This window comes from Fukomys damarensis, unplaced genomic scaffold (genome assembly GCF_012274545.1).
Source record: "Fukomys damarensis isolate Sample0158 unplaced genomic scaffold, DMR_v1.0_HiC HiC_scaffold_12, whole genome shotgun sequence".
NCBI lineage: Eukaryota > Metazoa > Chordata > Mammalia > Rodentia > Bathyergidae > Fukomys > Fukomys damarensis.
The window spans coordinates 6,712,513-6,737,651 of record NW_022900924.1 but is presented as its reverse complement, the minus strand read 5'-3'; the positions used below and the strand labels follow the sequence as shown (position 1 = coordinate 6,737,651).

Here is a 25,139-nt window from a genome sequence, read left to right as displayed (position 1 = left end):
TGTTTTTGTTTTTGGTACCAGGGATTGAACTTGGGTCCTTGCGCTTGCAAGGCAGGCCACTGAACCACTGAGCTAAATCCCCGGCCCATCCTCTCCTGTCTTTAAAAAAAATGTTTTTATTTGTTTTTAGACATGGACTTGCTACATTGCCCAGGCTGGTCATGAATTTAAAATCCTCCTGTCTCAGCCTCCTCAGCAGTTGGAATTACAGGCATGCACCACCATGCCCAGTTTAAAGCCAGCTTTTCATGATGTAGGAAATGCTAACATAATATTGTGAACCAGGAATGCCACAAATTACAGACATTATGATCCCAGTGACATTAAAATAACATAAAAAACCCTGAAAAAACCTGCCAAAATGTTAGCTATGGATTATCTCTGGAAAACTAGAGATGAACTTTTCCTTTCTCCGTATCTTCCCTTATCTTCCGTATCTCCTACCAAAGGAAAAGTAAAGCTGATTTCTGTTTTGACTGCCACCATCTGCGCCACGGAATTCTCTTGCCCCGAGTCACACTTCCCTTTGTTCAACAGACACTTGCTGAGGCCTACAATGCCCAGGCACTGGGAGAGGGAGGCGGCAGTGAGGGCAGGGAAGTCATCGGTTCCAGACCGGCCTGTCCTACAGCCTAAGAGCCCGCCTCAAAAAATTGTTTTCCAATTCATGAATATGGGCTGTCTTTCTACTTGTTTAGGTTTTCGTTTTCAAGTGTTTTTATACTTTTCAGTGCATATGTTTTTCACCTCTTGAGTTAATGTTGAAATAATACTTTATTCTTTTTGATGCTAGCTACTGTGATGCAATTATTTTCTTAATTTCCTTATTGTTCATTGTTAGTGTACAGAAACAAATTCTTTGTGTTAATTTAATTTTATATCCTACAACTTTGCTGAATTGGTTTCAACTTTGCTGAATTGGTTTATCAGTTCCAACAGCTTTTACTTTTTGGTGGAATTCTTAGGGTTTTCTACGTATTAGGTCACCTGCAAACAGATTTTTTCTTGCCCGATTTCTTTCTTCCTTTTTTGGGGGTGTGTGTGTGGTTGAGACAGGATCTTGCTTTGTAGTTCAGGATGGCCCTGAACTGACTAAGTAGCCCAGGCTGATCTCAAACTCACAGCAATCCTCCTGCCTCAGCCTCCCAAGTACTAGGATTACAGGCCCATGCCACTAGGCCTGGCTTTCTTACCTGATCCCTCTGGCTTTTACTTTCAGTACTATGTTCAATAGAAATGGAAAAGTTATCACTGAGTCTTTCAATGCTGAGTGTGATACTAGATTTTCATACATGGCCTTTATTATACTATGTTAGTTTCTTCTAATCCTACTTTGTTGATCTTTTTACTTGGAAAAGATTTTTGCATTTTTCCAAATTCTCTTTCTGGATCAACTGAGATGATCACATAAGGACAGTACCTTGGACCACAGCACAAATTCACTTCTCAAAAAAAAGCAAACAATATTTACAGCACATTTGTTTGCAGTTTTCTTTTTTGTTTGTTTGTTTTTTTTGAGACAGGGTCTCACTATGTAGTTGAGACTGACCTGGAACTCACTATGTAGCCCAGGCTCGTCTCGAACTCACAGCGATCCTCCTGCCTCAGCCTCCTGAGTGCTGGGATGACAGGCATTCACCACCATGCCTGGCTGTTTGCAGTTTTCTTGTGGTGTCTCTATCAAGAAAATGCTTGCCTCAGAGAGTGAGTTAGGATGTAGTTCCTCTTCTTCAATTTTGGGAGGACTCTGAGGTTCGGTGTTAGCTTTTAAAATGTTTGGTAGATGGTTTGCACCAATGAAACCGTCTAGTCCAAAGCATCTTTGTCTGTTTTTGTTTTGGTTGGGAGATCTTACTCTCCTTACTAGTGACATCTCTTCAGATTTTCTATTCATTCATTTAATTTTTTTGGTTGAGACAGGGTCTTACTATATTATTTAGGCTGGCCTTGGACTCACAGTGCAGCCCGGCTTACTGCTTTTTCTTTACCTCTGTTCTGATCGCTTCCTTTCTTCTGCTAGGGTTGGGTTTCATTTGCACATGCACACGCTCAGAGCTCTCCAACGTGTGCAGTTTGGTAATTGGTTTGAGATCTTCAGTGTAAGGATAGCAGCTTTTTATTGCATTCCATATGTTGTGTTATTTGTGTTTTTCATGTGCCTCAAGATATTTTCTAACTTTTCTTGTGATCTCCTTTCTGACTCGTTGGGCGTTTAAGAATGGGCTGCTGGGCAAGGGGGTAGCTCAGGGGTACGGCACTTGTTTAATCTGTGCAACGCCCTGTACTTGATCTCTGGTGCTGCAAAAGAAAAAAGTAGCGCGCTGATTTCCACCTGCTTTTCAATTTTGCGGTTTTCCTTTTGCTATGGATTTCTCACTTAAGTCCATTGTGATTGGAAAATACACATTGTACGATGGTGCTATTTTTAACTTACTAAGACTGCTTTGTGGTTCAGCTCATGGTCTGTGCTTGAGAATTCTTTTTCTTTTGGGCACAGTGTAGTTTGGCCACCCTGAACCCACTCCAGAGGCCGACAGTGAAGCCGTCGGGCTTGGGGTAGGGTGTGTGCTCAGCATGCGCCAGGCCCTGGGGTCGGTCCCTGGCAACAAATAAAGCTGTGTCCTGGCAGGAAGGCTGCCTGCCAGAGCTGGAAGAACTGAAGAATTTGGAGTCCGTCTACTTGTGAGAAAATTGAGGGATCAGACTGATTCATCCAAGATTGCAGAGGGGCCAGTGGGCCTGCAAGCCATGGGTACTGACCAAAGCAAGTTCTCAGCTGTGAGCCTTCTCCATGACATCAATAACACTTGCATAAAACCTTAACTCCAGGTTCATTCAACAAACTTTTCGTCGGGGAGGGTTTGAGACAGGGTCTCACTATGTAGTTCAGGTTGGCCTCAAACTCACGGCAATCCTCCTGCCTCAGCTTCCCAAGTGCTGGGATCATAGGCCTGTGCCATCATGACCAACATCAACAAATATTTTCTGAGCATTTTTGTGTTCCAGGCACAAAGCCAATCTTGGAAACACCCTATCTGTGCAGGGTCTGCCTACTCTGGGATAAGCCCGATTGTTGTTTCTAAAGGCATGGATAGTCAAAGCGCCTGGTGCACTACTCAAACATACAACATGTCATCAAAATGTCTATATTTGGCTTATTACATGCTCCTTCTAGAAATGACAAGCACAAAGATCCGGAAAGGCCAGACCAAAAAAAAAAAAAAAAAAGCTCACCATGTCCACAGGGCTGTCTTCTATGAAGAAAAAATAAGGTACAAAGTGGACCGCTGTACTCGCAGCTCAGAGGGGTTAAGGAGAGTAGCATAGTGACAGTCAGGTCACTCCATCAGGCTTTACCATCCAAGGGGTGTCCAGCCCTGACTCGCTGGGCCGGCGGAGGCCTGAGGCTGCGCTCTCTGACCAGGAGCTGTCAAGGTGGGACTAAGGAACCCCACTCCCTCACCCTGCTCAGCTGCGGTTCCGGGCACTGCACTGACCATCGCCAGGGAGCCCCCCGGCTCACCTAGGCTGTCTCACCACCCCTCTGTGACACAAAGCCGGGCAGGGCACACGATCTGCTTTTACAGATGTGGAAACCAAAGCGTAGGGAGGTGACGAACCTGACCGGAAAGTTGAGGCTTAAACGCGGAAGCAGAACCACCAGGGGATGGAGAGAGAGAGAGGACCCGGAGAGCTTCAGTGTGGAAATTGCTTTACATGATGATGGGGGCTGGTTCAGAAAGTGTGAGAGCCTCAAGGGTAGGCTGTCAGGAAGGGCGGGCTGGAACTCTTGGATGCTGGCTAATGGCCCATGCTACATATAAATTTCCATGGCTGCATCATGCCAGAAACTGCCACTTCCCTCTTCACCATTCAAAATTGTCACTAGGTTCTTTTTTGGGGGGGGGTGGTACCAGGGATCAAACTCAGGTCCTTGCGCTTGCAAGGCAGGTGGTAGAACCACTGAGCTAAATCTCCAGTCCAAAACATCATGTTTTTGTTTTGGTTTTGGTACCAGGGATTGAACTCAGGACCTCACACTTGTGAGACAGGCAGCGAAACCACGGAGCTAAATCCCCGGCCCATGCACTAGGTTCTTAAGTCCAACCAAATGAGAGAATTCCAGGAAACCTAGCACCAATGTAGAAGACTGATCCCTAGGATTCTCATTCTCTGGAACCAGTTCTGGTACCAAAATCTGTATTAGTCAGACCCAGTGATAAAGACAGAACCAGTGGGATATATATTAAAGAGATTTGTTGCAAAAATAAATATTAAAAAATAAAAAGAGATTTGTTACAAGGAACTGGAGCCAGTGACTGGGGGGCTGCTTAAACAAGCCCAACCTGAGAGCAGGCTGCCGCAGCAGCAGGCCGGAGCTCTGCTCAGGGGCTAGAGCTGCTGTCTGCTCACACGGAATCTGGTCTGCCTTTCAGATTGACTCAGGACCACCCGAGTTATAGGGGATAATCTCCCTTAGACTTCAACCACATCTAGATAATACTTTCACACAACCTGTAAAGCCAGCTATTCAAAAGGGTGAGTAGGAAGTTATAAAGTAGAGGCCAGGTTGTGCAACTAAGTGAGACCATGTCTCAAAATTTTAAAAAGGCTGGGGTATATCTCCACGACAGAGCACTTGCTTAGCATGCACGAGAGCCTGAATACCAGCACCACAAAAACAAAAACAACAAACTCAGGCACGGTTCTGTGTACAGATTGTCTCACCTACTCAGGAGGCTGAGACAGGAGAATTTCTTGAATCCCAGAGTTCAAGGCCAGCCTGGGTAATTAGCCAGGGGACCGCAGTCCAAGCAAATTGACACACCTGCGGCCACGCTGTAGGCTCTGTCCTTCTGCATCTATGCTCAGCCTCTTCCTGCCATCACAACAGATGCTCACGCTGACTCTCAAGTTGCTGATGTCACCTCAGGACTGGGGCATCCCATCTGTCTGACCCTCTTTTTTTTTTTTCTTTTTTGAGACAGGGTCTCACTATGCAGTTCAGCCTAGCCCAGGCTGCCTCCAACTCACAACACTTCTCTTGCCTATAGGAAAGGGTGAGGGGGGTGAAGTATGGGCAGGGATATGGGGAAAAAATAACCAAGAATTCTCTTGCCTCAGCCTCCCGAGGTTATAGACGTGTGCCACCACACCCAGCCCATCTTTATAACTGCAAATTCATGGGCACAAGCAGTGTCTGAGTATTTTTTAAAAAGTGAGGTAGGAGTCATAACACAGAACATGTAAAGCATATGATCCAGTGGTACTTTTATACTTTTGCAGTGTTGCACAATCATCATCACCTCTGTCTAATTCCAAAACATTTCCATGGCTCCAGGAAGAAGCCTTGTACCCATTTAGCAGCCACTCCCCCTTTATTCCCCTTCACCTGGGCATTGAAAAACCCATCTGGGCGACACCCTTATCAGGGAGCACTGGAACACCTGAAGCTCCTCCACTGAGGGCAAGAGGCACCCACACCTATCCCGGGGCAGGAAGGGGTGCAGCCAGCTACTCCTTCATGATGTGGGGGGTGTAGTTGGGTTTGATAGCTTCAGCGAGCTCCCGAGCGTACATCTCATATCTGCCCGTCATCTGAAAACAAAACACAGGTGGACTTTGGAGATTCCTGTTTTAGAATCACCTGTCACTTTCTCAGCACCACCTCCTGCCACTAGGGGGCAGCCACGGGACAGGAATGCACAGGCTAGGCTGGTTGACAGATCAATTTCAGACTATGTGAGCACTGGCTGGGCACTGATTCCAGCAGGGTTCAGAGATGCCAAGACGGCTCACACAGCCCAGCCCAGCTTGATGTGACCTCTGACACATGTCCATATACCCCAGAGATGCGGTGGGATGTCCTGCAGTCCTGCTGCAGCCTCCTCCAGAGAGGAAGGCTGGGGACTTGAACCTGGGTTTCCTGGCCAAATCTGACGTCTGTCTGCTCCCTATGGCACGTCACGTACACAGGGCCTGGAGAGTGGGGGGCTGGAAAGCCCAGTGGGTTGCTCATGTCTTTCCCTCCTTCCAAAAGCCTCAGCCTGAGCTCATGCCCACTGCCACAGCTGGGAAGGCCTCTGCTCCAAGACAGTGTCACTCTACTTATTGTCCCCGGTGAGACTCGTTAAAAGTGCTGCCTAGCGTTCTCGGCTGTAACTTCTGACTTCAGTGGAATCCTGCACTGGTACGAGCTGCTCAAGAGGAGCGACATGGGGGAAGACTTTCTGCTTCTCTGACAAGGACTGGACACTGGGAGATGTGATCCAGGACCTATGCTCAGGCAAGTGGGGAAGCGAAGGCTCTTCATACTGGGCAAAGGTGTTCGGTTATAAAGATGTGACATTCAGGGCTGGGGATCTGGCGCCGTGTTTCCGCCATCTGCCTCACAAGCACAAGGACCCTAGTTCGATCCCTGGTACCAAAGAAAAAGATGTGACGTTCACTGCTGTGTGGCTTGCTTATAAATAGGGCTCGTTTGGTGGACATACAGAGAGACACAATACAACAAATCCCACAGACACGAGCCCTTCCAGGCGGCCCATGCCAGGAAAGCAGGGACCCACACAGCTCTCAGACTCCTGATGTCGAGGGCCATTTGGTCTCAAAGGCAGCATGGAGCCTTCAAGTTAAGCCTCTTATTTTACAGGCCTGGGAGCAGAAGGCACTTGCTCAGGGTGATGGAGCAAGGCAGAGACAGAGCCAACTTGGATTCCATTTCTCTCAGTGACCCATTTCCCTCGACTGTCAAGGTCCAGACTGTGGAGTCTGGCCGCAGGCAGAACCAGACATGCACATTTATCTTGCAGTAAGTGCAAATGCCTGGAAAGGAAAAAGGATTAGAGAAGCCAATCCAATCTATTCTCTGGACAAATGAAATTGAGATTAATTTGTTTGAAGGTGCCTAGAATCTAAATCAGATGAGAGGAGAATTTATTGAAGCCTGCTGCTTGTCCACTGTCCAGCCCAACGGTTCCTCCCTACAGTCAGCAAGGAGGCAGGGATCAGCCGTCTGCTCACCACAGAACTCTCAGGTGGGGAGTGGGCACCTCCTGTAAGCCGTCTCTGAAGGCAAACCCCACGACTGTAGTTACCAGCCCTTTAGGAAGGATGCGAGACCAAAGTACAGCAGCAGGGGTATAGAAGACGACTCAGGCCTTACCTTGAAGTTCCAGACATCACTCATCTGCCGGCAGAGGTTGAGGTCGAGTTCAGTGACCAGCAGCCCATCCTGGTTACGGGAGAGCCCGGGAGTCCGGCTGCCATCAGGGGCCGCCACGTAGCTGGAGCCGTAAAAGTAGCCAAAGTCCCGGTGAGCTATAAGGAGCGGAGAGAAACAGGTTGTGAGTTGTGATAGACACAGTGTAGGCTCGGCAGGAAGGCAGAGCACAGCGAGACACTCAGGACAAGGTATCCACGCCACCCTCCCCTGTGCCTGCGAAATGCTGAGGCCCAAAGGGCTTGTCTTCCTTCCTTAGGCCCGAAGGCCCAGCAGGTAGTTGCAAAGGTCACCCTTGAATCACACCTCTCCGCTCCTGAGAAAATTTCTAAATGTCACCCATTAAAGATGTGGCTTTTCATTCTCAACATCAACCACACACACACCCCAAGGGAATCACAAAGCTGTGGGGGCTTCCTGTGTGACCTGCTTCCTGTGGTGGCCTCACTGAGTAAAGGGAAGCTGCTTATCTCCCACCTCCACACCTCAGGCCCCTGCCGGTCACAGGATGCTAAGAACCACCCTAGCGGCTCGGGAGGAGTAGGTGGGTGCAGGGCTGGGCCAGTCTAGCACAGGCCTAGATCCCGAGTTTCCTGCCAGGTCTGTACTTCCATGGCAAAGAAGTTAACTGGGACTGGAGAATCTGTAAATCCGGGGTGCAATCTGTGGCCTCATGGTGGGGATCTGGGACACTGGCAGGAAATGTTTTCTTGGGAAACAGATCTGCTCAGTATCCTCCATATTCCTGGGGCGGACAGCCCAAGTCAATTCAGCCGCCTCCTTGGTGAGAGGGGCACCCTTCCTTCTCACATCTCAGCCAGGGAGGTGGGAGCTGAGGGCGCAGGGCTCCCAGCAGAGGCGAGTCCTCTAATTAAAATAGGCTGCGAATCCCCAGAAACCCAGGGCAATCCATGCTAACTGAAAGGCGTTTGTACCTGGTGTGGGGGACGGGGGTGAGGGTTGAGAGGACCAAAGGAAAAGAGGAAGGGAGGTTTACAGGTTGCACAGGGCACTTCCCCTTTCAGAAGCTCACAAAGGGCTCCTTCAAATCCTCTCTGATCATCTTCTCACCCGTCCTGGGGAAGGGACTGAGTGCAATCCAATTCCCATTATATTCCCATTTGAGGAATGAAGTGGTCACAAGCCCAGGGCTGCCTGTCTGCGCCCAGCCAGTCAAACTCCAACACTATGAGCAGTAAAGCAGAGGGGCATTAGTGCCTCCTCCTAGGTTCCAGGCTTAGTCTGTGGGGCAAACTGCCCAGAGGAAACAGGTGGAGGAGGGAGATGAGGCCCACTGCCACCAAAATTCATGGAACATACCTCTCTTTCCATCTCCAGAGGTAAACTCGTTGGGGAAGCGTTCCTGTGAAGCAACAACAAGGTAAGAGGAACGTATAGGTGGTACCACTATGACATACATCGCAGATCACTGAGCCAGGCCGAGCACAGCCAGCTGACCCAGGCAGAGTCAACGGTTAAAGTGAAGGAAAACGTCTGTACTCATTGGGCAACCACTTGTTAAATGTCCCACGGAGCACCAGCGTTGGGCAGCCAGCAGGGAATTTAGCAAGCAAGGTAAAGACCTAGATTTTGCCTCTGAGGAGTTTCTAATCCGGGAAGACAAACACCAGGCACTGATCGATTCTCAAGGCTGTGGGAGGCTGGCTTGCCTGAAATAGTTAAGACCTCAGGCTGGGCTCTGAAAAAGCAAGAAGCGGGTAGGGAATCCTACACATCGGTTTTTAATGTTTTCCCCAAAGCTTGACGGGAACTACACATCGAGCTGGAACGTGGGTCGCAGAGGCCAATTAAAATACTAGGTTTTGCCTGGACACAGCGGTGCATGTCTGTAATCCCAGCACTGAGGGAGGCTGAAGCAGGAGGATCACAAATTCAAGACCCACCTGGGCAACTTAGGGCTGGGGACGTGGCTTAGTGGTAGAAGTGCCTGAGTTCAAGCCCCAGTACAGAAAAACAAACACCACCCCCCATGGCAAACACGAGCACTGGGTTTCCTTATGTTGCCAGAAATCAGGTAGAATTAGTGTGGAGACCTTGGTTCTCTCATACTGATCATATTCTGAGCGGAGTTTGACATTCAATTCGAAAGAACAAAGAAGAGAGTTATTATGCAACTAACTGCATTGTGTTTGGTAGTCAAAGCTCTTCCTCGTGTATGGGGTCAACAATAGGAGAAATTAAGAAACAGGACAGCAGGACACCATGCCTGCAATCCCAGCTTAACAGGAAGCTGAGGCAGAAGAGTTGTGAGTTTAAGGCCAGCCTGAGGAGGTAGGTAAGACCGTTTCATAAGCAAATTGAAAAGGGCTTAGGACGAAGCCCCGTGGAAGAGTGCTTGCCCAATCTGTACAAGGTCCTAGGTTTGGTCCCTAGTACCACGCAAAATAAACAAAAGTAAAATAAACAAACTGGATACTGGAAAGTGAGTGTGTGAAAACTGCTAAACCAAAGATTCTTACAGGATGGTTTTAGTGAAAGAACAGAAAAGTAACAGACCCAGTCAGTTTTTCCACTTCTGGGACCCTAGAATTTGTGGCACACGTGTACAAGGGACAAGGAGAAGACCGGTGGTCACGTGGTAATGTAACACGTCCCCCGGGGTCACCAGGTGGCCGTGGCTCACCTCAGGCAGACCTTGGGACTCACCTCGCCCACACGGTTAATGGCACAAGTGAAGCAGTGATTGGCAATTGCTGCGTTTCTGGCCTCGACTGGCCACAAGGACTCACTGTAAGAGAGCAGGAGGAGTCAGGTCGCCGGCTTTTCCAGCCGGACTCTGGATGCTCAGGCTGAGCTGCAGCTTCCCAGGCCACAGGTGGGGCCAGCCAGGGAGACTCATCGTACCCTTGGGTCACCTCCGGCCTGCAGGCAGATCTGCTTATCCTCAGCACCTGGCTTAACCCTAAGCAGCCTTCTGGGGAGGGCCCGCTGCAGGGGAGGCCATGTGGCTGTGGTCTATCAGAGCTGTCAGACGGCCTGGGATCAGATCCTCATCCTGAGCTCCTTCTAAACTCCCTCAGAAGGAAACTGTGAAGACTAAATAAATGATCAGGACGTGACGCTGCACACGGAGGCGCTCCTGTGAGGGATGAACACGTACCTTCTCTGCCCTACCCCACTAATTCTCCTACCCTGCTGGGCTATCGTGAAAAAAATACAAAGTTCCAAAGGGGAGAATTCAGGCAGAATAAACGAGAAAGAAATTTAGGTAATGGGGTGTGAGGGGTCACATTTCGCAGCAGAGTTGCCACCTCTGATCTGCATCCCAGGACCTTCCCATTTTCCCGCTCTGAACCTTATGTCTTCAAGCAGAGGCTCCCTTGTTCCGTTACTGGCTACCCCACAGGCACAGCTGAGTTGTGGGCCTTCCTCGGTCCAGAGCCACCAAAGGCAGAGTGCAGTGGGAGACCGCATCCCAACCAGAGACCCTGTCCATTCCAGCCCGTAGGGACTCTGGGCATTCTAGTCACTGCTTATGTTTCATCGGAGGAGTAACATCATTACGATTCCGGACTGGCAGAAACGATGCCCACTTAGAAACACTGAGGGACCGGGACCAAATGCCCTGGAATCTGCCTTCCTGTCTGCATGCACCTGGTTTAAACCATGGAGTAGGTGGAGGGGGTGTGTGCTTGTCACACACCTGATTCTCAGGAGGAGTCATGAGTCTGGAAAAGGATAAACGAAAAAAAAAAAAAATCAAGGGCTTGATTGAGGGGACTCATTTCGCTTTTTTTCCCCAAATGCTAAGCCAAGCTGACAAAACTTTAAAGAAAGGATTTTTACAGAAATACACCCGTAGATGACATTTTCAGGAATTAAATAGACACTTGCAGAGCAGTTGCCATAAAACATCTTTCTTGCAATTCTCCAGGGAGGTGTTTCTGTGTAGGACTCAAACCCACAGCTGGCAATAAAATGTATGCTCTCAAACCCACAAAGGGAAAGGAAGCCGGAGGTTCGTGAGAGTCCAGTGTGCGGGCTCTGATGGAGAGACAGGGACATTTACCATATTCCCAGTGTAATATACACAAATCCCTAAAAATAATGTACCAAGGGCATGGGACAGCGACTTTCTGATGAACAAAGCGGAAATATTCAGCTACTCAGGCTGTGCTGGGCACAGGATGACACAATGAATAAAAAAGCCCCTGCAGTCTAACTTGGGCTCGGAACTATGGGACACAAAGTTGAGCAAAGACACCCGGCCAGCCCACAGTGCGGCACACATGTGCCAGGTAGGGAGGGCAAAGACACCGGAGGAGGGACTGGGAGGAGGGTTCTGGAAGCTGTGACCCACCGTGGGGGTTTTTCCTGGCGCTGTGCCCAAAACACTATCAATTCTTCAAGTAATTCTTTTTTTTTAAAAATTGACCAAATCTCACCACCCCAATAAACCACCTGTTGTCACCTTTCCATACTCCACGACCATCTTTGCTCATGGTCCAAAATGTTTTATGGAGTTCTGACCACAGCCTAGATACATCTTTTTACGGCTTGTGGGCTTTTGTCATGATGCCTCATTATCTTCATAATGACTCTTCAGTGGCGATAACCCATGGAAAAGATGGGTTGAAATTTACTTCACCCTGACATTTCTCTTGTTGCCATAAACATCTTCACACAGACACACTTGTCCTCCTCTCTTACGTCACCTCCTTAGGCTACAGTTCTGGGAGTGTCATCATCTGGTTACAGGACACGAACAAGTTAGGAGTTCAACGAGACATGCCGCTTTCCTAAAGGCCTGCAACAGTTTTCACTGCCAGCCAGCCACGCCACACCCTTGAAGGCTGAAGCCTGGGCAATTCTTGGGTGAGGAAGGGAAGTCGATCACTGTTAATAAGCCTAACAGGCTGCCAGGACACAAGCGGTCATGTGCATATTATACTGGGGCACTTCTGTTTGCTTAATTGGGGCTTGTAAAAGCCTGAGATAGCAGGGGCAAGGAGAGCCGCGCGGGTGCAGTGGGTGATGTGGCTGCTTGCGTCTGTAGCCAGAAGCCAGTTCAGGCCCAGGTGCCCCAGGGGTTGGGCTTCAGGTTTCTCTACTGATCCTTGGAAGGAAGACAGAGCCACGAGAATGTCTTACAGATAAATGGTCAGAGTGAGACACTTGGGGGACTAAGGTTCTTCAGCAGCTGGATGACCAGTAATCACTTGGCCTCAGAACCACCAATGGACACCAATGGAACGGTGCGCAAGCCACCATGAGACCTTGGTATATCTGAGGGGAAACCCTAAGGAAGGCCCAAGGCCTTATTTATTTATTTTTTTACTTCTACCCAACACCACAGACAAGGCAGTGGACCTGAAGAAAGAGACTGAGGGTTACACTCTGACCTGATTAGGGACCTGCTACTCAAACTCAGAAGCACAGGGGATGCCACTCAGGAGAGAGGGGCACCAGGTATAAAAGAAAAGGTAAAATAAACATTACGTTCTGACATTTAGAAAGCAGAAGTTAGAAACAGACAACAGAGAACTCAGAGCTGCCCATCAGACCTCCCCCTCCACTGGCCCCCAACACTGGGCCTAGGCCTGATGGGACCTGACCACCCAGGACCGCAGAGAGTGGAAACCAGGACCTCTTGCTGCAGGCTTCCTGCTTTGGAGGAAGTGAGTTGGGGAGAAAAACGACAGCAAAAATTCCTAGAGTTCTGTGACTTGTAATGATGCAAAGCTGGAAACCACCCAAATGCTCAGGAAGGGGAAGAGTGAATCAGCAGAAGCACAGTCATGCCAGGGCTCTCTAAGCTTACTTGCTGCCCTTATCAGATGAGGGGCCCTGGGGTTCCTGCCCAGGAGCTGCCAGGTCCTCCTGCCCCCAGCACTGCCTCAAGCAGAGCAGTTTTCCGATACTGATGCCCAAACGCTTGTTGTTAGGTGTTACCAAGGAAACCATTTCACTGGCTAAATTTCCGGGATTGGCCTCTTAAGCATCCTCTGGGCTCCAACCCCTCACCTGCTCCTTGTCTCACCTGGATGTCTGTGTTCCCTGGATGGATGCTGCTGGCTCCATTGTAGGAATCGATAGGCCTTTTCCGGAAGCTAATGCTAGCCAGGTACCTACTACGGAGTAGGACATTCTGAATCCTATCATGCAGGAGGTGGGGTTACTATTTTCATTTCAGACTTCAGAATCACAGCAGAGTGAGCAATTCAGAGTCAAAGTAGGGTGAGCAGCTCCTCAGAGATCAGTTGTGTCGTCCTGAGAATTCTTTTCACTAACAAGTTGGTTAAATGAGCAACCTACAACCTCAGGGCCCAGATCTGATAGACATTCTGATAGCCACACCTGCCTGCTGCAGTTTATAAAACCCACCTCTGAACCCTGTATCATGATCTTGGGCCTGAACTGGTGTCTGGGCCCCCTGAAGCCCCCGGATCCCGCCCACTGAGTGACCTGAGTGCGCCAATGGTGGCCGAGGGGTTGAAGATGATCTCTGCTCCGTTGATGCTGTACATGAGCCAGTTGAGGGGGTGGTGCCGCCCATAACAAATGTTCACTGCAATCCTGCCAAACTGGGTCTGGAACACGGGGTGGCCCAGGTTTCCCTCCATGTAGTAAGTCGACTTAAAAAAAAAAAAACACACAAACAACAAAAGGCCATTATGTTGATGCTTCAGCACTGTAAGAATTTGTCTTTCCTTAGACTCAGAAGAAAACATGAAATAACACCAAGAGCCCAAAAGTAACACTCCTGGGTGTGACTCTAAACTGCAGAAATTTGAAAGTGTTAAAAAATACACATATACAAATCCAGACACAAAAGTAAACCAACTCCCAGGGGGAAGTCACTGTAGCTTTACGTATTCATCCATCATCTCCTTTGTGCTGAGTCAAAAATTGCCAGAGTGACTTTCCGTGATATTTCAAGAATGCACTATGGTAAGGTTTCAATCATGGCATAAGGCTGAGGACTGGCTCATGTTAACTTGAGTTACTCGAAGTCCTCAGCAAGCACATGTTCTTTTTCTGAATGCCAGAGCTGAAGAGACTCATATTCAACCAGAGCAACCCTCTAGAAAAAACTGTCACCTGATGGGATTGGGACTTGCCTACAGGGCAGCCAGGTGGGAACTCCATTCTCCCACCCCTGCCTCTCTGCCTGCCCAGCCCTGGAACTTTCATGAGGGCAGCACCGAGGGAACGGCAGAGGGCAAGTTGACTCCCAAACAGATCCGCTCCAGGAGCCTTTTTCCACTTCCTATTAATTTCAAAATCGATCAGGTTCAGGCAGCAACCCAGATGTGTGCATGTGGTTAGACAGTGGGGCAGGCCTGCTGCACTGAGACTAGCCCTGCCCTATCTGCAGAGAGCTAACGATTAATCCAAAGGTAAACAGCAAGGGCCATGTCTGTCTGCCCCCACCTCCACCTGTTTCTGAGCAACCTGGGTTCTTCTCTTGCCCAGGGAACCTCATCTAGCCCTATAGATGGTTTCTCGTTCTCCTCACCAGCCTGAGTATGACCCAGCCCTCATGATCAGAGAAAGAGGGAAAAGGACAGGTGATATCACAACCTGAATAACTGTACTTATTTGAAAATCAAGTTCAGGTTTAATATCTTAGGCATTAGGTGGAGTTCATTTCCCTCCTTTAAACATCCACTCCCTCCGTCTCCCCTACCTATGAATTGGCATTAACCAGTCAAAGTAGCCTCCTGACTTATGCCCTGATCACAGGCATAAAAAGTCCCATATGATACACAGGTACACAGACAGGAACATTAACCTGACACACAAACATGGGCCAACTCAGACTGTGTACAGTGGCACACGCCTATAATCCCAGCACTCTGGGAGGCTGAGGCAGGAGGACGGCAAGTGTAAGCCCAGCCTGTGCAACTGAGTGAGACCCTGTCTCAAAAAATTAAAAAATGTGAAAACATCTGGGGATGTACCTCAGTACAAAGCCCTGGATTCATATCCCAGCACTACAGAAACAAAACAAAACAAACAAAAAATAGGTATGTAAGTTATGAACAAGGAATGCTACCTCCCCAAAATGGGATTGGTCATGGTCAGCTAGGAGGTCAGAGTTTGAAGGAGCTGAAGGAATCATTTCACATTTCTCCACTATTTATTTTGGTTTTAATTTATGTTCTACTTCCTTCAAAGGAGAATTTCTAAAAAACCAAATAAGGTTACAGTAAAAGAAAAACAACAACAACAACAACAAAAACCCTCCATATAAGAAAAGACCTTCTGTGCTAAAATGTTGGGGACTCAGCCGAGTGCCACATGAATCCCACCTTCACCACAGCCACATGCTGCAGCCTCACACTAGGTGGCATTCTCCCACACGGAACTTACCCCACTGAAGGGCCCGGGGAGACCTGTACACAGAAGGGGGACAAGCAAGCTGGGCCGGTCACCCAAGGGGCAGCTCACCTCGTTGAAATCGCCCACTCTGGGGATGTGGTTCTTCCTGGTCTTGCCCAGGATTGCTCCAGAATTGGAGATCACCACAGCTGTATTCCACAGAACATCCCCGTGATCTCTGTCTCGTTCCAGGATGGGGGATATCACCACCATGTCATGCTTCTTCGCCAGCTGGAAAATGAATTTCACAGTGTTCCACATTCAAATCAATTGTACCTTTTCAGTGCATTTAATGAGCCTACTAAACAATGAGGCTTGGTTCAGAGCTATCACTTGGAGCAGATCTTATTAGGAATACTAAATGCCAGTGCTGTCTTGATGGCCATGATGGTCATCATCTGTGAGCTGCTGATGAGACTATACAATGGTGTGGCCACTGTGAAAAACCTTATGAAGGTTCCTCAAAAAATTAAACACAGAATCACACAATCTCACTTTTGGGTATATAACTAAAAGAGCTAAAGGCAGGAACTTGAAGAGATGGTTCTGCTGGGCATGGTGGTGCACACATGTGATCCCAGCACTCAGAAGGCTGAGGCAGGAGGATTGCCATGAGTTTGAGACCAGCCTGGCTACACAGTAAGGTCAAGGGCCAGCCCAAACTATATAGTGAAACCCTGTCTTCAAAAAACCAAAGAAAGACCTCCAGCTCCCCCGGGCCTTCATCAGAACAGACCAGTGAGGACTGCCCAGCCGCATGGGGAGCTTGCTGCTCCCCCACCTCCAGCACCCTGGGCCATCAATGGAGCAGACCAGTGAGGGCTTCCCAGCCAACACGAAGAGCTAAGCTGTTTTCTGCACTTGCTGCCCACATTGTCTATTGTGATAGCAGAGCTATACCATAAAGGAGGCCCTTCAAATTTTTTTCTTTTTCCTCTTATTTTTAATTTTAATTTTAAAAATTTTATTTTTCCCATTCTTTAAATTCTTCCTTTTCTCTTTCTTTTTCCCACTCAGTCTCTTGCTCCCCCACACTGTTCTTCATCTCCCTTTTTGTTCCTGTTATGCCCTAATTTGGATTTTTCTTTTCTTCTCGCTTTTTCCTGCACTTGACTGTCATTAGTTTCAAAGGAAAGTGAATATAACTTATAATTTCCCTATTACTGTTAAGCTGTTCTATTCTTGTCTGTGTTCTTGCACTCTGTCTTTCCCTCTTGTCTTCAACAGTTTCCTAGAGTTTGCATGATCATCCTGTGTCCTCTGGCTTCACTTGAAACCTCCTATCCTTCTACCTATCTATTCCCCTCCTTTCGAAGTCCCCATCCTGAGGGGTAAAGTTATGATATTAAAGAGTTTATTCATGATAAACACATTTTGGGTTGGTCCTTGATTATGATTTAATTCACATGGTTAAAGGTGATAGATTAATAACTACCACAAATGGTCAATTTCTAAGCTGTTCTTGATGTTATTGTGTTGCTGATTGTATCAATTGGGCTAAAGGGTTGTGACTGATTTAATGAGTTGTTCTTCCTGATATGAAAATGAGAGTGTCTCTGAGTCATTAGAGACTCAAAACCTAAAGAGCAGCTATATCAGGAAGATCAAAGTACTAACCCAGGACAGTGATAGCCCAACAACAAAAATAAAAATGAGAAAACACTTAAGCAAGGCACAAATATAGACTTCCAGTTCACCAATGGCAAATTCTAGGGGAAACAAGGTGGAAAAGTCTGACAATCAACCAACCACCAGGATACCCTGAACTCAGCACAGGAAGTAACAAAACAGATAAACAGGCTCTAGAAAAATTCAAAACAGAAATAATTTCCCAGATAACTACAGAGATGGTAAGCACAATGAAAGACATGATTGACTCTAGAACTAAAAAAAAAAAAAAAAAAAAAAAAAAAAAAAAAAAAAAAAAAAAGGAGTTCAGGACCATGATAGAAGACATAAATGCCCAACATAGGAAAGAAATGGAATCCATGAAACAGATTCAAACATCAGGATATCCAGGAGATTAAAAACTCTATAGAAAGCATTCACAGCAGAATGAATGAATGTGAAAATAGATTTTCAGCTATAGAAGATAGGACTGCAGTCAGTGACCATGAAAAAAGACAGATCTCTTAAAAACTGTAAGGGATCATGAGAAATCGATCTAACAACTGCTTGATGATGCTAAGAAGAATATAAGACTGATAGGAACCCATGAAGTAACAGGATAAAGTACAAATGACTTAAAAAGAAGCTGTTCACAGAATGACAGAAAACTTCCCAGAGGAGAAGAATTTGACATACAGATAAGTGAGGCATATAGGACTCAACTAGCCAAGATTTAAAAACCAAAAAAACAAAAAAACAAACAAACAAAAAACTACACCAAGGCTTACAATAGTCAAGATCCTGGAAACCCAACAGAAAAAACAAAATATTGCAAGCAGTTACAATAAAGAAACAAATCACATGCAAAGGGAAGTCCATTAGAATCACAGCAGACTTTTCAACACAAACACTCAGGTCAAGGAGAGCCTGGAGTGAGGTATTTCAAGCTCTAAAAGAAAACAGCCTCCAACCTAGACTGATGTATCCTGCAAAACTCTTTTAAAATGGATGGAAAAATAAGATACTTCCATGACAAAGAACACCTGAGAAACTTTATGAATACCAAAGCAGCACTCCAAAAATTCTAAACAATATCCTAGAAAAAGACAATGAAGGTCACAACACCATGAGGCCCAACAGAGCAAAGCAATCAGGCAAGGCAAGAAACTAAAGGGAGAGGGGGAAAATTAAAAAGAGCCAACAACAGGACAGTAACATGACAATGATAAATCAATACATATCAGTTAAAAGCCCAAATCAGTTAATGGCCTCAATTCACCAATCAAAAGAAATGGACTGGCATAATGGATTAAGAAGCAAAATCCAACAACATGTTGTATACAAGAAACACACCTAGTTCAAAAAGAAACTCAGAGACTGAAAGTAAAAAGATGGGAAACAGTTCTCCATGCAGCAGGAGCCCAGAAAAAAGCAGGGGTAGCTATCTAATTCACAAACAACATAAATTTCAAACCAAAACTAATTAAGAGAGACAAGAAGACCACTACATCCTTGTAAAGGGAACAATCCAAGAGGGAGAGATGACGATCATAAATATATATACACCAAACATTAATGCCCCCAACTATATAAAAAATATTAAGGGGCATGAAAAACCAAATAAGCACTAATAAAATTGTAGTGGGGGACTTAAATAACCCACTATCACAAATAGACAGATCATCTAGACAAAAAAAAAATCAACAAGATACTAGAACTGAGCCAAGCTTTTGAATAAATGGACTTAATAGATGTCTACAGAGTGTTCCACCCCACAAAATCACAATATACATTCTTTTTGGCTGCACGTGGTTCATTCTCCAAAATAGACCACATATTAGTTCATAGAAAATGTTTAAATAAATGCAAAGGAAATGAAGTTATTCCATGTATATTATCAGACCATAGTGCAATTAAGCTGGAGATCAATAGCATAAGAAACTGGAAGAAATTCACAAACACATGGAAATTGAACAACACTCTCTTGAACAGTCAATGGGTCACAGAGGAAACTAAAGAAACTAGTCAGGTTTTATAAATAAATGATAATGCCAATACAACATACTGGAATCTATGAGACACCATGAAAGCAGTTCTACCTGGACAATTCATAGCAGTGAATGCCCACACTAGGAAAACAGAGTGAGCTCAAATAAACAACCTAATGCTGAATCTTAAGCGCCTAGAAAAAAAAGAGCAAGGAAAGCCCAAAACTCATACAAGGGAGGAAATTATAAAGAGCAGAAATCAATGCAATGGAAACTAAGACAATGATACAAAAAAAAATGATGAATCAAAGAATTGGTTTTTCAAAAGAATAAACAAAGTTGATAAACCCTTAGCCAACCTTGTCAAAAAAAAGGAAAGAAAAGGCTCAGATCCATGCAATTAGGAAAGAAAAAGGTGAAGTCACAAGAGATCCAGCAGAAACCCAGAGGATCATCAATGCCCACTTCGAGAACCTGTATTCTAATAAAATGGAAAACACAGAAGAAATGGACAGATTTCTAGATACTTATGAATTACCAAAGTTGAATGAAGAAAATAAAAAAAAATCTAAAATAAAGAACTCAAAAAAATCAGGCACCTCAGATATAAAGACCCAATTCAAAAATGGGCATCTGAAATGAGCAGACATTTCTCAGAAAGGAAATAAAAGCAGCAAATAAATATATGAAAAAAATGTTCAACATCACTGGTCATTTGAGAGATGCAGATGAAAACAACACTGAGATTCCACCTCACCCCAGAAAGAATGGCTGCTATCAAGAAATCAACCAATAACAAATGCTAACGGGGTTGTGGGGAGAAAGGAACCCTTCTCCATTGTTGGTGGGAGTGCAGACCAGTGCATCCACTGTGGAAATCAATATGGAGACACCTCAAAGAACTAGGATTAGAGGTTTCCTTTGACCAAGCTAGCCCTCTGCTGCATATCTTTCCAAAAGAATTAAAGGAATCATACCACAGAGATATATGCACACCCACAGTGGCACAGTTTGTAATAGCTAAAACTTGGAAACAGCCCAATTGTTCATTACTGGGATAAAGAAGGGGTGATTTTTCTATAAAATGGAATACTACTCAGCCATAAAGAATGAGAAACTAAACCGGGTGTAATGATGCATTCCTGTAATCCCAGCACCCGGGAGGCTGAGGCAGGAGGATTGCTGTGAGTTTGAAATCCAGCCTGGGCTACATAGTGAGTTCCAGGTCAGTCTCAACTACATAGTGAGACCCTGTCTCAAAACAAACAAACAAAACAACAACAACAAAAAACAACAAAGAAGAAACTAGAGTCATTCATAGGAAAATGGATGTATATTGAGGCCATATTCGTAAGTGAAATAAATAGGATATGCACGTGTAAATACCGAATAGTTTCTCTGTTGTGAAAACCTAAAAGTGTAAGTAAGATCCAAACTGTATAAATGATAATGTGAAATAGGAAGAAAAAGGCTAAAGGTGTAGGGGAAGTGGGAAGGGTAGGGGAAAGGAAATAGGGAAAAGAAAAAACATGAGAAAAGGAAAAAAATGGAAATAAAGTCTTTGTAAATAGAGGAGGGTGGAGGGGGTGAAAGGATGGCAGAGGAATGGGGAAAATGAGAACCAAATTCTGTCATGCAAAGTTACAAGATCCAAATGATAAATGTAACTGTACTGTATACTTAAAAAGTACCAATAAACTCAATTTAAAAAGACACCTATCAAAATACACCATATTATAACTTAGATATATAAAATGTCTTATATAATCCATAAACTTTACCATTAGGAGGGTGGAGGGGGTAAAGGGAGGGCGGGGGTATAGGAAAAAATGAGAACCAAGATGTGTCATGTAAAGGTATAAGATTCCTATGATGAATGTAACTGTACTGTATACTAAAAAGTACCAATAAACTCAGTGGAAAAAAAAAGCATTTTGCTTCTCATCTACACAAAACAAAAGAACCAGTTCTTTGGTACTTAATCTGTTTTATGATGCCATAACAGGATACCAGAGACTGGGAAATTTATAAAGAACAGAGATTTCTTGTAGTTCTAGAAGCTGAGAAGTCCACCATCCAGGAGCCAGCATTTGGTGAGGTTCTCTATGCTGTGTCATCCCATGGCCCAAGATGGAAGGACAAGAGAGGGAGTCAAACTCCCTCAAGAGGGAGCCACTCTTGAAATAACAGGCCTCGCTCCCCTCGGGAGGCGACTGAATCACCTCTAAAGGTCCTATCTCAATGCCTGCATTAGGTATTAAGTTTCTAGCGATTGAACTTTGGGGACACATTCAAGCCCCAGAAGGCCCTAAATTCCTTTTGCATCAAGTAAGAACCATAAGGATAAACAGTTCCAGCTCCCATTTGCTCTCAAGTCTCATCAGTTCTCCCTTACCGCCGGCCTTGCTGACAGCAGAGAAGGGAAGGCACCCTCGGAAGGCAACACTTGGGGTGGTGCTATGGGCAGCCGCTTGATGCTGACAGGTGCCCTCGGCACCAGGTCTCATTCACACCCTCTCCCAACCCTGGTTCAGGGTCACCAGTAGCGCTAGCCTCCTTCATACAGCAGCAACCCGATGAATACTTTGTTTCCCCATAGCTTAAGAATACAGATATTTAGGATCCCAACTAAGTATCAGTAAAGTCACTGTGATTATAGCTCTGCTTCCCCAGACCCTAAGTATATGATGTATGAAGTCTAAAAGAACACAGAGGAAATCAAAGGAGTTTTGTTAGAGATGAGAAAAAGGATAGGCTATCCATTCCCTCTTTGAATGGGGTTGTCCGATAACAGCCCAATTAATCCATGCAGCCTCGAATTCTGCCTCTCTCTCGTTGGCAGTGCTGGGGATCGAACCCAGGGCCTCATTCATGTGTGACAGGCTAGTGTTTCACCCGGAAGTGTACCGCCAGCTCCCAAACTCTTTTCAAATTCAATGTTTTTCACATTCACAGAGATCTGCAACCATCGCCACAATCTAATTTTAGAACAATTTTCATCATCCCAAACGGAAACCTTGTACCTATTAACAGTCACCCCTTCCCTCAGCCGCTGCAACCATGAATTTGCTTTCTGTCCCTAGAGATTAGCCTGTTCTGGACAGTTCGTATAAATGGGGTCCTATCATGTGTATTCTGAAGCTTTAATAAAGAAAAATCAAACCCAATCTCTATGCCGATGAGGCAGTGAGTCAAGGGAGCGGCAAGTGCAGCATGCGAAGCTGTGGACTAGGAATCAATGTCCCTGCTCCTCGAGAGCTAGTTTTGTCACTCACCAGCCTCGGCACAAAGTCACCCCCGAGCCACCTCTCCCCAGCCCATAGTTCCTTTACCTGGAAGAGTCACGAAGGGCTCCTCAGGGTCGGAAAGTCTATGACTTAAGTAAAAGTACACCAAAAAAAAAAAAAAAGAAAGAAAGAAAGGCAAATACGTGTACTTAATCTTACTCGATAAAACAAGCATCCAACAAGTACATTTCCCATAGTCAAGGGCCACCCTCGGATGGCTTTGGCTGTGTCCTGAAGCCTGTGCAGGTTCGGCAGCGGCAGTCAGAGAGGCGGTTGATTTCTTACCTTCTGACACAATCTGGTGGTAATGCCATCCTCTGCTGACTCAGCGAACTCTGTCCAAGGGAGCTTCTCTCTCGTGCAGAAAGCAAAGGGCATAGCTGTAAAGAGAAGCAAGGTCGGGGCCGGGGATTTAGCTCAGCGGTTCAGTGGCCTGCTTCGCCAGCGCAAGGACCCGAGTTCGATCCCCAGTACCAAAAAAAAAAAAAAAAAACAAAAAAAACAAAACAAGAGAGAGAAGAAAGGTCATAGTCTCACTACACACAGCCCGAGGGGTGCTCTTTGACTCAGCAGCAGGAAGTCACGGGGTGGTGGGGGAGACTCTCTTCTCCCCAGGGAGTCATCTTCCGAAATAAGAAAAGGCACTCACTGAATGATCCCACTAGGAGTCTAGCCACTGGTCCACTGGATGCGGCCAACGGTCCATGCACTATTATTCTCAGGATTTCTTGCCAGTGCCTACTAGATGGCTAATTCAATAGGAAACGTCATAAGCCTACCAGGTCTTTTTGCTTTTGGGTTGGAGTGTGTGTATATGTATGTTTGGTGTTACTGTTTCTTTGTAGTGCTGGTGATTGAACCCAGGACTTGTAGGCCAACTCAGCATACTTTTTAGCTCCACTCCCTCGCACGAACCCAAGTCCATTTCTTTCAGAGAGATTAACCTAATGGCAGTTTCTAGATGTTTGCTATGGTTCCACTGGCTCTGAACTGGCCATCTCGCAAGAAGTGTTCACAGGAGTCTTCATGATGTGGCTGGAGGGTGTTTAACTGTCCTTGGCATGGGGGTTGTGCCTATTTAGGAGAAATAACGACAGCCAGTATCTCCCAGACATGGTTTTGGTGTGGCAACGCGCCACGAAACAGTTGTGATTCTCACTTCAGAGAAACAAGAGAAGACTCAGCTTCCTAATTCCTTCTGGTCTCATGAAGCCTGGACCTAAGACCGTGTCAGAGTGAGCACATCACCAACGGCATAGCCAGGCTCTCAGCCACCCAAGCAAGTTACAGGTGCTGCCAGCAACAGCCCCCAGGGCTTTAGCACCAGGCTCAAGGGTCCTTTGGGCCCTTGTGGTGAAGATGAACTATTTTAAGGAAGACAACAAAAATCTGTTGATAACAAAAATGTTCCTTAATGGCCATTAATTCTCAGCTTTTAGAGCATTAGGGATGACTCAAGTGCCCCCAGAGAATAAAATCTACCATGATGATTTCATTACAAGTTGATAAGGGTCCAAATTTCTGTTTCCATTTTAATAGGTTCTTTTCCGGCTTACACAAATACTCTAACATAAACTTTCAAAAGGAGAGTGTGGAGTGGAGGTTAGAGGGAGGCCAGGAACTTCCAACTGGTGGGGAAGGGGTTCCTATATTCATAGACCCAACATGGTGTCAGGCTCTTGATTTAGAATTGGCCTTGGGCCGGGGATTTAGCTTAGTGGTTCTGCTGCCTGCCTTGCAAGCACAAGGACCCGAGTTCAATCCCCAGTGCCAACAAAACAAAACAAAACAGAACTGGCCTTGCTCTTGGGAACTCCCAAGAGTGAAAAAGGCAAATTATGACCTAGGATGTTTATCCCGGCAGGACAGAGTGCTCAGCTATGCCTGGGGGAGTCCCCAGAGCCCCACCAAGAAGGGGGTGTCCACATTTGATAAATGAGCAGGAGTTCCAGGCTAACAAAGGGCAGGAGTTGGTTAAGCTGTACGATAAGTATCTTTAGTGCCTGTCATGCACCAGGGGTTGTAGTAGCTATGACAGGTAGCATGGGGTGGGTAGTGATGGGCAAAAAAACCCAAAAAACCAAACCAACAAATTAACATAGGCACTGGCCTCCTAGAGTTTATAGTTTAATGGAGGCAGCAGACCAATGAAAAGTCCACAAACAAGAGTGAAAGAACAAACATGACAGGAAATGGGAAAGACAACACAAACATCACTATTCTAGACCCTTATCATCTTTCCTGTCTTGGCAAGAAGGTAAAAGGATCTTTTCTGAGGAACTGGACCAATCTGAAGGGAATGATTCAGAGACACGAATATCAGGCTTACCATAAATCCAATCCTCCTGGAATGGAGCTCAGTGAATGAACCCTTTCCACAAACGCAGAGTTCACAGTCAGCTTTTTAATCCCCAACTCTTCAAATATAAGCAAATACTCTCACACACAAAAAAAATCAAAGTGAAGTAGGGATTACAAAAGGAACAAAATTTTACTTAACATTAGTATCTTTAGAGATGAGAGAAGATATTGCAACAATGATACAAAATATGATAAAACAGGGACCCTTGGCAAAAGAATGCTTGTCAGTTCAGAACACGGTAGCAGAAATGAAAGGAGAAATAGAAGGCTTGAATGATGAATTAGAAGAAATTGAATAAGACAAAAAGATATAGGAGGAAATGCGTA

General features: G+C 45.9%; 1 protein-coding gene across 1 annotated transcript in view; it reads right to left on the bottom strand.

Moving 5' to 3' along the window:
• Positions 1 to 5,254: 5,254 nt before the first annotated feature.
• Positions 5,255 to 25,139, bottom strand: part of Upb1 (beta-ureidopropionase 1) — a 30,311-nt gene continuing 10,426 nt past the window's right edge. The window contains exons 4-10 of the mRNA XM_010603907.3: positions 22,737 to 22,831; positions 15,638 to 15,799; positions 13,649 to 13,818; positions 9,890 to 9,971; positions 8,543 to 8,585; positions 7,166 to 7,320; positions 5,255 to 5,598 (exon numbers count right to left, since the gene is read on the bottom strand). Coding sequence (XP_010602209.1) covers positions 5,515 to 5,598; positions 7,166 to 7,320; positions 8,543 to 8,585; positions 9,890 to 9,971; positions 13,649 to 13,818; positions 15,638 to 15,799; positions 22,737 to 22,831 — 791 coding nt within the window. The 3' untranslated portion in view covers positions 5,255 to 5,514. The remainder of the gene's footprint in view (positions 5,599 to 7,165; positions 7,321 to 8,542; positions 8,586 to 9,889; positions 9,972 to 13,648; positions 13,819 to 15,637; positions 15,800 to 22,736; positions 22,832 to 25,139) is intronic.